The 11,667-nt window shown below is 40.8% G+C and overlaps 1 protein-coding gene across 2 annotated transcripts in view; it reads left to right on the top strand.

Moving 5' to 3' along the window:
• pcnx1 (pecanex 1) overlaps nt 1–11,526 on the top strand; it is a 55,353-nt gene extending 43,827 nt beyond the window's left edge. For both annotated transcript variants that reach the window (XM_017416441.3, XM_025005498.2), the window contains 13 exons: nt 478–607; nt 723–781; nt 1,474–1,689; nt 3,046–3,299; nt 3,489–3,719; nt 5,014–5,114; nt 5,349–5,499; nt 5,586–5,816; nt 6,472–6,746; nt 6,823–7,001; nt 7,648–8,078; nt 8,848–8,988; nt 10,334–11,526. In XM_017416441.3, coding sequence (XP_017271930.1) covers nt 478–607; nt 723–781; nt 1,474–1,689; nt 3,046–3,299; nt 3,489–3,719; nt 5,014–5,114; nt 5,349–5,499; nt 5,586–5,816; nt 6,472–6,746; nt 6,823–7,001; nt 7,648–8,078; nt 8,848–8,988; nt 10,334–10,474 — 2,540 coding nt within the window. In that variant the 3' untranslated portion in view covers nt 10,475–11,526. The remainder of the gene's footprint in view (nt 1–477; nt 608–722; nt 782–1,473; nt 1,690–3,045; nt 3,300–3,488; nt 3,720–5,013; nt 5,115–5,348; nt 5,500–5,585; nt 5,817–6,471; nt 6,747–6,822; nt 7,002–7,647; nt 8,079–8,847; nt 8,989–10,333) is intronic.
• Nucleotides 11,527–11,667: the final 141 nt, after the last annotated feature.

Below are 11,667 nucleotides of genomic sequence, written 5' to 3'. Positions count from 1 at the left end.
TCATCAAAATTAAACGAAATAAACATTTGAAATATATGAGTTTGTATGTAATGTATGAATATAATATACAAGTTTCACTTTTTAAATGGAATTACTGAAATCAATCTACTTTTTCATGATATTCTAATTTTATGACCAGCACCTGTAATTCAAATCAGGTGTGTTGGAGCAGAGAAACAAGTAAAACATGCAGGATAGTGACCCTCGAGGACCAGGATTGGCCACCCCTGGTCTAGACTGTGAAGACCCAAATACAGCTGAGTTAGGGCGAAGAGAGTCGTGCTGAGACGGGACAATGGAAAAAAAAACTTTAATGTAAAACTCAAATATGAAAGGCGGCCGGCCATATGCATACGGTACCTTTAAGGGATGCTAGGCTTTTAATTTGAAGCTGTAGTTGGTAGAATACGTTGATCTTTTATAATCCTTTTCAAATGATGTGACATTTGCTACCAACCCTAACCTGAGCTCCTCCAGACTCTGCCATGCTGTTTGTCCAGGCTGTAGTGTCAGCGGTCTTCTCCACTCCTCTCAACCCCTTCCTGGGCAGTGCCATCTTCATCACCTCTTACATCCGCCCTGTCAAGTTCTGGGAGAGGGACTATAAGTACGAGTCGGGGGCGGAAAAAAACCCCTAAGAATACATTTCTTATTTCTACTCACTAGATAGTCATGGAGTTTCACTTTTAGAAATATTTTTTTTAATGTATTTTTCTCTCCAGCACCAAGAGAGTTGATCACTCTAACACTCGGCTGGCCTCTCAGCTGGACAGAAATCCAGGTGAGTTAAAAGACGCCTTTTATGTGAATTTTACCAGGAAAAAATCTGATTACAGTTGTTTACAATTTTTATCTGTTTCAATGATAATTTCAGCCAAGAATATAATGCAGTTCTGTTTAATTTATGTGAATGCTCAGTCAGTATTAAAACTTTAGTTGTCCTGGTTTTTTATTTTTTCATACATTTTTGGCAGTCTAATTCTGCATACTTTGGATGCTTTGGGATATTTTACCCATTCATATATCAAAACATTCAGCTCAGTCAGGAGATGAGTGCTATGACTTTTAGTGTGTCTAACTTTTATACTTATCAAAATATTTAACTTTAATAATATTTTCTCTATAGAAATACATTGAAATCTTATTAAAAGTATTATTTTCTTTAAAATTTGCTTCAGCTCATGTTTGTATCTTTTTCTGCTACTAGATCTTAGCTAGCCTTTTACTACTTAAAGCTGGCTTTTTGTAACTTTTAGATATCTGATCATTTTAGTTTCTAGCTGTTTTTTTGATGCTTTTAGAATTTAGCTATCCTTTTATTACATTTAGTTTTTAGATAACCTTTTGCCATATTTAGCTTTACCAACTTAGTTTCAGCTTCTCCAGCGGTCTTTCAGCAGTCAGCAGTCACTCTGCATTATTTCCATAGTCGTTATTTATTTTCAGCCTTTTTTCTGTTATGCTTCTCCACAGGCTCAGATGACAACAACTTGAACTCGATTTTCTACGAGCATCTGACTCGCTCGCTGCAGCACAGCCTTTGTGGAGACCTCCTGTTGGGCCGCTGGGGAAACTTCAGCACCGGGGACTGCTTCATTCTGGCCTCGGACTACCTGAACGCTCTGGTGCATCTTATAGAGATCGGCAATGGTTTGGTCACCTTCCAGCTCCGAGGACTGGAGTTCAGAGGTGAGAACGTCCGACAAGTCATGTCAGGAATTTGGTAAACAGCTTATTTTAAGTATTATTAGAAATGGTAGAGATGCTATGAGCAGGACTCAGCATGTATCAAAACTGTAGCTAATATTAAAGTCATTTTCATGGGAGTTACTGACAGTCACTGAATCTTTAAAAATCGTCTTCTGCTACATTTGATTCCTTGACACACTTGACTGTGAGTTTATGAACTAGACTGGGTAACGTAGCTCTCTCAACCAACCAGCTGAAACGAGATGCTGAGAGTATGTGATGCTGTAAACTTTTTACAGGTAAAGCATGACACTCATCACCAACCTGTCAGCAACTTTTCTGTAACAGCTTATCTTTTTCACAAGCAGCCAAAAGGCCAAGGTGGATCCTAATGTTTTTGCCCGTGTTTATGTCTGTCTGCTAGCAGAACATCTCATGAACCATGACTGGATTTTATTGAAGCTCTCAAAAAGTAATCATTGGATATACAACCTTAAAAGTTAGAATGTCTAAAATGTAAATCAGACGGAATGCAATGGTTTGCAAATCTTACAGACCCATGTTTTATTCACAATGGAACATAGTCCAGGTCTATGTTTCCTCTGTGAAGCCTCTCCTCTTCTTTTACCATCAGTCTGTAAACATCCAGGAGCTGAGGAGAGCAGCTGCTGGAGGTTTTAGAGGGAATGTTGTCCCATTCTGGTCTGACGGAGGAATCTAGCTGTTAAAGATTTCTGGGTCTTTTTTTATTGTATACTATATATTGATGGTAACTGCCTAACCCAGAGGTGCTAATGCACCCCCATACCATCAGCGAGGCAGGCTTTTGAACTGTGAGCTGATAACAGTCTGGAAGACGTGGCGTTCATAGTTTCCAAAAGGAATTTCATATTTTGGTTCCTCTGACCACAGATCAGTTCTCCTCTGTCCCTCAGTCCATCTTAAATGAGCTTTGGTCCAGAGAAGACAGCAGTGTTTCTGGATGGTGTTCACATCTGGCTTCTTCTTTGCCTGATAGAGCTTTAAGCAGCATTAGTGGATGGTACAGTGAACTGTGACTTTTCAGTTTTTAAAGATGGCAACCACAGTAATCAATGTTAGCCAAAACAAAAGTGTCTATAGACTTAATGTAGAGCTTAAAGATATCTCTTTAGGGAGAGAAAATGTGTTTTATTTATACATTTATTTTTTTGCCTAAACAAGATATAAAACCTGATCAATTTAGAATTTTTTTTTTAATTTTTTTATTTCTTTGTAATTTTGCTGGATTTTGATCAACTGAAATGAAATAGAGCTGAGCTGTCTTCAAGGACAGGAAATTACTGATTTGATGTTTTATTTGTTTTCCCTCCTCAGGAACTTACTGTCAGCAGAGAGAAGTGGAGGCCATCACCGAAGGAGTTGAGGAAGACGAGGGTTGCTGCTGCTGCGAACCGGGCCATCTTCCTCACAGCCTCTCATTTAACGCTGCGTTTGGGCAGCGCTGGCTGGCCTGGGAGGTTCTGGTTACCAAGTATGTTCTGGAAGGATACAGTATCGCTGACAACAGCGCCGCCTCCATGTTGCAGGTGTTTGACCTGAGGCGCATCCTCACCACCTACTATGTCAAGGTTTGTAGGCTCACATGTCAGGCTGACTTTTTATCGCCTGCCGACCAAATATAAAATGATAAAAGAATCTAAAAATCTGGGATGAAAAGCGGCAGGCAGTATGCATTCCTTCATGTAATACTACACCTTTAATTTGAAATGGCAAATGATTTGTAAAACATCCAAAAGCAAAATCACTTTGTGCTTCAGGGTATCATTTACTATGTGGTCGCTTCGCCCAAGTTGGAGGAGTGGCTTGCTAACGAGACCATGAAGGAGGGTCTGCGAGGGTGTGGAGAGAGGAACTACGTTGACCTGGACCCCACGTTTAATCCCAACATCGACGAGGATTATGACCATCGGCTCGCAGGCATCTCCAGGGACAGTTTCTGTGGAGTTTACCTAAGTTGGATTCAGTACTGCAACTCTCGAAGAGCCAAGGTAATGCTGGTTTCAGACATCAGACTACATTTATTCTGTCAGCATGAAAAGACTTAAAATTAAATGTTAATTATGTTTTTTAATTCAGTTTATTTATATAGTTAAAGTTCAAAACAAAGGTTGTCTCAGGGCACTGTACAAAAACATTCAAATATAAAATGCCAATTAGTAAACGTTGTCTAAGGAAGCCAGCGGATTGTGTTGAATCTTCACCTCGTCACAATATCCCATCCTGAGCAGCACACTGGTGACAGAGGAAAGGAATAACTCCCTTTTATATAGGAAGAAACCTCCAGCAGAACCAGGCTCAGGATGAGTGACCATCTGCCTCAACTGGCCGGGGTTACAGAGAACATGAAAAAGAGACAGACAAACACAAAGTGATTGGTCCAGGTGTGGTTTCTATGGGAAGAAAAACAGAATAGAGAGAGTAAAGATGGCAGCAGAGTGAGGAAATGTGGTCAGTTTGTCCTCCAGCAGTCTGAGCCTATAGCAGCAGAACTAAGGGAGAGCTCAGGAAACCCAAACCAACCCTAACTATAGGATTTATTAAAAAGGAAAGTCTTTAGGCTGGTCTTAAAGGTAGACAGGAGGTCAGCCTCACAGACAGAAACTGGAAGCTGGTTCCACAAGAACTGAAAGCTCTGCCTCCTGTTCTACTTTTAGAAACTCTAGGAACCACAAGTAAACCTGCAGTCTAAAAGTGAAGTGCTCTGTTAGGAAAATATGGAACAAGAAGATCTTTAATATAAGATGGAGCTTGGTTGTCAAATTTGACAGGGAGCCGATGGAGAGAAGCTAAAACCGGAGAGATCTGATCTCTCCTCCTAACTCTCATCAGAACTCTGGCAGCAGCATTTTAGATAAACTGGAGCCTTTTTAAAGGGTTTTTTAGACACTCAGATAATGAAGTTACAACAGTCCAGCCTAGAAGTGATAAATATAAGGAGCAGTTTTTCTGCATCATTTTGGGACAAAATGTTTCTAGTTTTAGTGATATCGCACAGATGGAAGAAAGCAATCCTGGTAACATTTGTATTTTGGGAGTTTAATGTGTGTTGAAGAACTCGTAGAAGGCTTCGCATCTGGTTGAACCAACCGAAAAACATATATCTTTTTACTTATTCAAAGAAATGCTGCACTTTCTTGTTTCTTGGCATTTGGATGAGTAAAGATGAGCAATGAAAACATCTGAGGCCATGTTTAAGTCTTTGAGACATTGAGACAAAGTTTCTTTTTGTCGATTGTGTTCATAATTTTTTATGGACTTGTTTTTCCTTGCTTTGCCCTACAGCCACTCGACAGTGAGAAAGACTCTGCCCTGGTGCTGCTCTGCTTCGGTTTGTGTGTGCTGGGAAGGAGAGCACTGGGAACAGCAGCCCATCACATGTCCAGGTTATCTAGTAATCTTTACTGTACTCGCACCTCAGATTGTGTCAGCGTGTGTTCTTTTATGTAGGTCAAACAACAAAGAGAGTTTGATTTCTGAAGACTGTTTTGTCTTTAACGTTTCCTATTTCACTTTGAGAAGAATAAAGATGCATTATCATTATATGGATGTAATCTAAAATCCTAGTTGTCCAAAGTGCAGTGTGATTGAAGCTGACTGATTTCTGCTTTCCACCCCAGCAATCTGGAGTCTTTCCTTTATGGACTTCATGCATTATTTAAAGGAGATTTCCGCATCTCGTCAGTGCGAGACGAGTGGATCTTCGCAGACATGGAACTGCTCAGGAAAGTCGTGGTGCCTGGAATCCGAATGTCTCTTAAATTACACCAGGTGGGCTGCTGCGAGTGATTTTTGCCTTCGGTCTCGTATTGTAGATCAAACTGATCAGTCTGTGTGTTTTTTACGTTCCTTGTCAGGACCACTTCACGTCCCCGGATGAGTACGATGAGCCAGCTGTTCTTTACGAGGCCATCTCCTCACACCAGCAGAACCTGGTCATTGCTCACGAGGGTGACCCAGCTTGGAGGAGCGCTGTGCTGTCCAATGCCCCGTCGCTCCTCGCCCTACGCCATGTCTTGGATGAAGGCACCAACGAGTACAAAATTATTATGCTCAATCGACGATACCTCAGCTTCCGCGTCATAAAGGTAAAAACTTGAACAGATTTGGTCTGATACAGTGATTGCCACTAATTATGTTTTCTGTGCACATACAGTGTGGAGGCTGAGTGCTAAATGACTTTGCTGAAATATACTGCAGTTAAATCTTTACAAAGCAGTAAAAGCTCAGGTCCAGATGACTTCCAATCAGAACTCTATAAAACCTTTTGGAAGCAGCTGGTCCCAGGCTTATTAGAGATGTTTACTGAGTCTTTTAGACTGAGATAAGGGGTAGGATTAGATTAGTTTTCACTTCTTCCTACTCCTTTGCAAACAGATAAACAATGACAAGCTGATTATTTACTTTGGCTCAGTGGTTAGAGCAGTCGTCCACCAATGAGAGAATTGGAGGTTTGATTCCTGGCAGCAGTCACATGTTAAAGTGTTCCTGGGCAAGACACTGAACCCCTCATTGCCTCCATGTGCCCCATGGGTGTATGAATGTGATCTAAAGCACTGATTAGACTCTATAGAAGGGTTTTTTTTTCAGATTAGCTTTGTAGTGGTGTAGCAGAGTGCTGTATGAATGTGTGTGGATGGATAAATGAGGCCACAGATTGGGTTGTAAAGCGCTTGAGTGGCCTGGTTGGCTAAAAAAGGCGCTATATAAGTACAGCCCATTTACCATTTACTTGTGCTGCAGGTAAATAAAGAATGTGTCCGAGGCCTTTGGGCGGGCCAGCAGCAGGAGCTGGTTTTCCTGAGAAACAGAAACCCGGAGCGCGGGAGCATCCAGAACGCCAAGCAGGCTCTGCGCAACATGATCAATTCCTCTTGCGACCAGCCGATTGGATATCCGATCTACGTGTCTCCACTGACCACGTCCTACTGCAACTCGCACCCGCAGCTCGGACACATCCTGGGAGGACCCATCAGCATCGCAAACATCCGCAACTTTGTTGTCAGCACCTGGCACAGGTTTGGAGCTTCGCTGGTAGAATAAATGAGACTGCAATGGGGTTAAATTCCTGAGGACGAGTGAATTTCCTTACAGGTTACGGAAAGGCTGCGGTGCCGGCTGTAACAGCGGAGGGAATATTGAGGAGTCGGATGCTGGCGGTTTGTCGTGCGGCAGTGGAAATGGGACCGGCGGCGATTCTCATCAGAGCTCAGTGTCACACGGTGGAAACACTGGGCCAGCTCCTCCTCACTCATACCAACCACACTCTCTGGGTGAGAACTAGTTTTTCTGTGGTCCATTTCAGAAGTTACAGCTTATCTGAAATACATCTAACACAGTTTTAGATATTAAAACTAGAAAGACTGCATATCGCCAACCTCCTTTCATGTTAAATGTTTTAGACTAAGACCATCTTATGATGAGAAATGACAGAATTTAAGCCATTTTGACCAAACTTTATAAATAACCAGATCAGTATCTGTAAAATAGCTGAGTTATAGCTGTGTTATGTTGGCTAATGTGGCCATCTTGAATTGGATTGACTCCCAAAAGTTATTCAGTTATAGACGTACATCCAATGATTAATTTCTGAAACTTTCATTGAAATTTGTTTGTAGGCAAAATATCTTATGAACTCTCTCACTGGACAAATGCAAGCAATTACATGATTACCCACTTTTCATGGCAGCAGGTACTGATAATAATGAGTTTTGTTTGACTTATAGGGTTTGAACTTAGAAAGCTGAATAGATGTGTGTTTTAGGTGAAATGCAACATTTTCAGTGGAGAGCTGGATCAGATCTTTTTGGTTCAAACCAAACCTTTATTAAAGTACACAGATACTTTCTGTTGCTCACACATGAGATCCTTTTCATCTTTAAAACCGTATGATTCATTTCTGATTTGTTGTCTCACCAGGCACCAGCCAAAGCTCCCAGTCGGTTCAGTTTGGTTTAGTGCGCCACTCTCCTGCCAGAGCCTCCATGGCCAGCCAGTCCTCCCTGTACCGCTACACCAGCAGCCGCCACTCGTCCCTGCGCACCTCCGCCACCGGCCTGGAGCCCTGCCGCCGTTCCTCCACCAGCCAGCTGTCTCTGCGCACGCTGCCCACCTCCCTGCAGCTGCGACTGGGCTCCAGCTCTGACCCGGCCGGCCCTTCGTCGTCCCTCTCCAGCCACAGCATCCCTCCCTGCAAACGTCACACGCTGGTGGGGCTCCTGGGCAACGACGGCGTCTGCAGCACCGTAACGGATCCTCTCAGCCAGCTTCATCACCATCATTACCACCCGCAACAGCACAACCCCACTGTCTCCACCGTACGGAGAGATGACATCTCCTACAGAGTGCAGGTTTGGAAGGATTGGGCGATATGAAAGAATATCATACCATAACTGTTTTTACTATAAAATCACGATTTTTTTCCAGCTAACGTGAGCTTGAGTTAACTGAACTGATAAGCTAACAATAGCTTGGGTTAGCTGAAGTGCTAAGCTAATGTTAGCTCGCTCCACTCTTTTGATATAACTGGTCATTCAGGCCGTCTTGCAGTTGTTTAAAGATGTTTTTCAGACATTCTTCTGCTCTAAACTTTTGTGTTTAGTGTTAAATGTGGTATTTTCTGGATGCCTCCCCTGCAGACTTTGTAAGCTACCCTCCTCCCTTCGTCACATCTAACAGCCAGGGGGCTACGGGAGCCTGCAGCAGCCAAAATAGTCTTGTTCGTTGTTGAGTGTCAGATGTGGAAAACACTTAGTGTTAAGGAACCATCCACATATTAACAAATTCCTTGACATTAAGCAGTTTACATGTTTGAGATCCAATTTCACGATTCTGTTTCGTCAATTTGTTTTTTGTATTGTGGAAATCATCAGGCGTCACAACAAACAATCCTACCATCTCTCTGCTTTGGGAGATAACAACCCCTTTCTAATCCATCACAGACTAGTATTGCCGTATCGCCCACTTTTATTTGGAAATATCTTGTACCATTAAGGTTGGAGTGTCAGCAAGAAGCTAAACCCAGCTGAAATACCTGCCAAAGAAATCATCGAGCCTATGAAGAGTGTGTGTGTGTGTGTTCATCTCTTACTCATGCTGAGGTTCTGTGATGTCTCTCAGATTGTGGATCTGAGTCAGGTGTTGGAGAACATCAATTTACCCAAGCGGAAAGAGCTTCAGTGGCCCGATGAGACCATGAGGCTGAGGGCAGGACGGACCTGCTGGAGAGACTGGAGCCCTGCCGAGGGCATGGAGGGACATGTAAGTTATCACTAACAGCTGGAACGCAGCAGCATTTCTCTGACATTTTGTCACCAGAAACGCTCCTTTGGGCTGTGCTTTTTCAAAATGAAGAACAATCATAAATAAACTGGACTTTTTCTAGAACAATAAATACAAATCAGACAGCTCAGTCAGCCTTTTTCTTTTTTTAAATAAATGGAAGTAAAGCAGAACGTGCAGTCATTTCTTTACATCTATTCTTACCACAGATAAAAATGCAGCAGTCAGCCATGCTGGTTAAAACAAGAGTTACATTGAGTATCAGCTCTATAAGCCCAGGGCACCACTGTGGGTTTGTTCTTCTTTAACATTCAGGACTGTTGAATAAATCAGCTTACGATTTTATTTAGTTGGATCTATGGGTGCAGTAACACATCAGTGAGAGTTGTGCTGCAACAGTGCATTAAGAGACAAAGAGAATTTCTGTCTTGAAGGAAACACTTGAAGTGATGTTAAAGCATTACTAGCCAAGTATCTGACAGTTCATCTGCTGACAGCAAAGCAAAAATTAAAAACAAATTTACCCTCCGGGTTCTGAGGTACAGTAAATACAGCGAACTGTGAGTTGATAATAATCCTAATAATACTGCTAATAATAACTGGAGAAATTTGTGTGAATGCCGACTTCGCTAACATTTGATGAAGAAGCTGAAAACTGAATTGTTAAGGTTAAAACAAGCAAAGCAGAACTAAAATCAGCATAACAGTAACTGTAAGCTCAAATTAGTAAAACTGTAGCTAAAAGCTCAATTTAGCGAAGCTCGCTAAGAGCAAAATGTAGCAAAACCAGAGCTGAATACTAAATTAAGCCAGACCGTAGTTTAAAACTAAAAGAAGCATAAAAAGACAAAAATGGAGGCAGTATGTATGTTTCTGAAGTAACTGAAGTAATCAGTGTATTTCTGTAGGGAAACTATTTTTAAATGAAGTAAAAAAAGAAAATGAAAAAAAAAGTAACAAATGCTAAAAGTCGTGGCACACTATTCCCACCCAAGATTAATTTTTTCAGTAGCACACAAGTGATTTATTGCAAATAATATACGGAAGAAACTATAAACACTAATGTGAATGCTGAGTCAGCGCTCATACAATAAAGATACTGAATTTTTTTCTCATTTAGATTGAAAGGGTAACAAACTTTATTTTGTAATCTTGAACTGCTTGTGAAAAGAATTGTAAGGTTTGGTTCGGAGTTGAGCTTAAACTCTCTCCAAAATAATAATAAAAAGAGAACTTTTTTTTTTTTTGAACACCCTGTTTGACTCACTTGTTATAAATCATAAATTTGACTGAATGCTTCTTGTCACTAATCTGCCCCCTGCAGGTGATTCACCGGTGGGTGCCTTGTAGCCGAGACCCAGCCAGTCGTTCCCATATCAACAAAACCATCCTGCTGGTTCAGGTGGAAGATAAGCTAGTTCCAATTATTGAGACTGGGGTCATTGAGTTGGGCGCAGAGGTTTGAGACTAGCAAGCACACACACACATATACACACACACACACACACGTGCGCTCGCTCTTGTGGATGCTCCTGGCTTTCAGCAGGATGCAGCAGCCTGCAGGCAAACAGGAAATGTGAGCTCACACTTCCTAATGCTGAGGTGGAAAGTGCTAATCCAGGCAGATTGTACATTTACCCAACATGCTTTACTGCATCAACACACACCCACAACCTGCCTTGTGTTGCGTCTCAGAAATGCTGCATGACAGTAATCAGCCCTTAGCTTAGGTTAGTTCTTGCTACTGATAATTCATTTCTATGCATTACATCAGCAGTTTTCTTTCAAATACTGACAGAGCTGAGTGGAAGATGTGTGTGGACATTTTTCTTTGGTTTTCTAAACTCTTTAAGATTTTTTTCCCCCCTAATAATTCAATTGAAATTTTTCCTTTGTTTCATATAAGTGAAAGCTTTTTTTTTTCTTTTTTTTTACTTTTTGGCTGCCAAGACTGCAGAGACATTTGTAGTGCAGAACAAACATTGTCATTCCTTTTCAAGATTGATTTTTTTTTTTTTAAATTTATTTCAATTTTGCAAGACGACATTGCGCAAACAATTTTGCACTATTTGTTTTGTTTATTTACAGTGATGCACTACAATCTTTAGATGATAATAGGTTTTATTTATTACAGTCTGAATGGCCATGGTTACTGATGCCTTGGGAATGAAAAACAAATGCAATCATTATTCTGTTTTCAGCCACTTTTATTTAAAAATCTTTTTTGTTTGATAAACTTGAAGGTACCTTTTTACTGTATATGAATTTATCTATACATATATATATTTACACAAATATATATATAATGTCTATGTATAAAAGAGTTTGTTTTCAATATTTATTACTGTGAACATAGTATTCACACTTTGTTACATCTTTTTTTTAATCTTTTGGGACAAAGGTTAATGTATTAAGGACCATTGGTTGAAACTAAGATGCCGCTTTTTTGATGGACTGTTTCACTATTTAACTTAATTTTTTCTATATGGAAAAATAAAAGTTTGATTTATTGCTGTCTTTATTATGTCTCTTCTTTATGTCTAACACTTCAGTTTATACATCCGTAAAATGTTGGCGGTTTTTAAACAAGGCAAACCCAGTTTGGATGTTAATTTAGTGGTTTTTTTTTTTAAAAAAAAAAGAGTTGTTGCCATGTAA

Source organism: Kryptolebias marmoratus, linkage group LG10, assembly GCF_001649575.2.
Source record: "Kryptolebias marmoratus isolate JLee-2015 linkage group LG10, ASM164957v2, whole genome shotgun sequence".
NCBI classification, from domain to species: Eukaryota; Metazoa; Chordata; class Actinopteri; order Cyprinodontiformes; family Rivulidae; genus Kryptolebias; species Kryptolebias marmoratus.
This window is presented reverse-complemented; position numbering and strand designations above follow the sequence as displayed.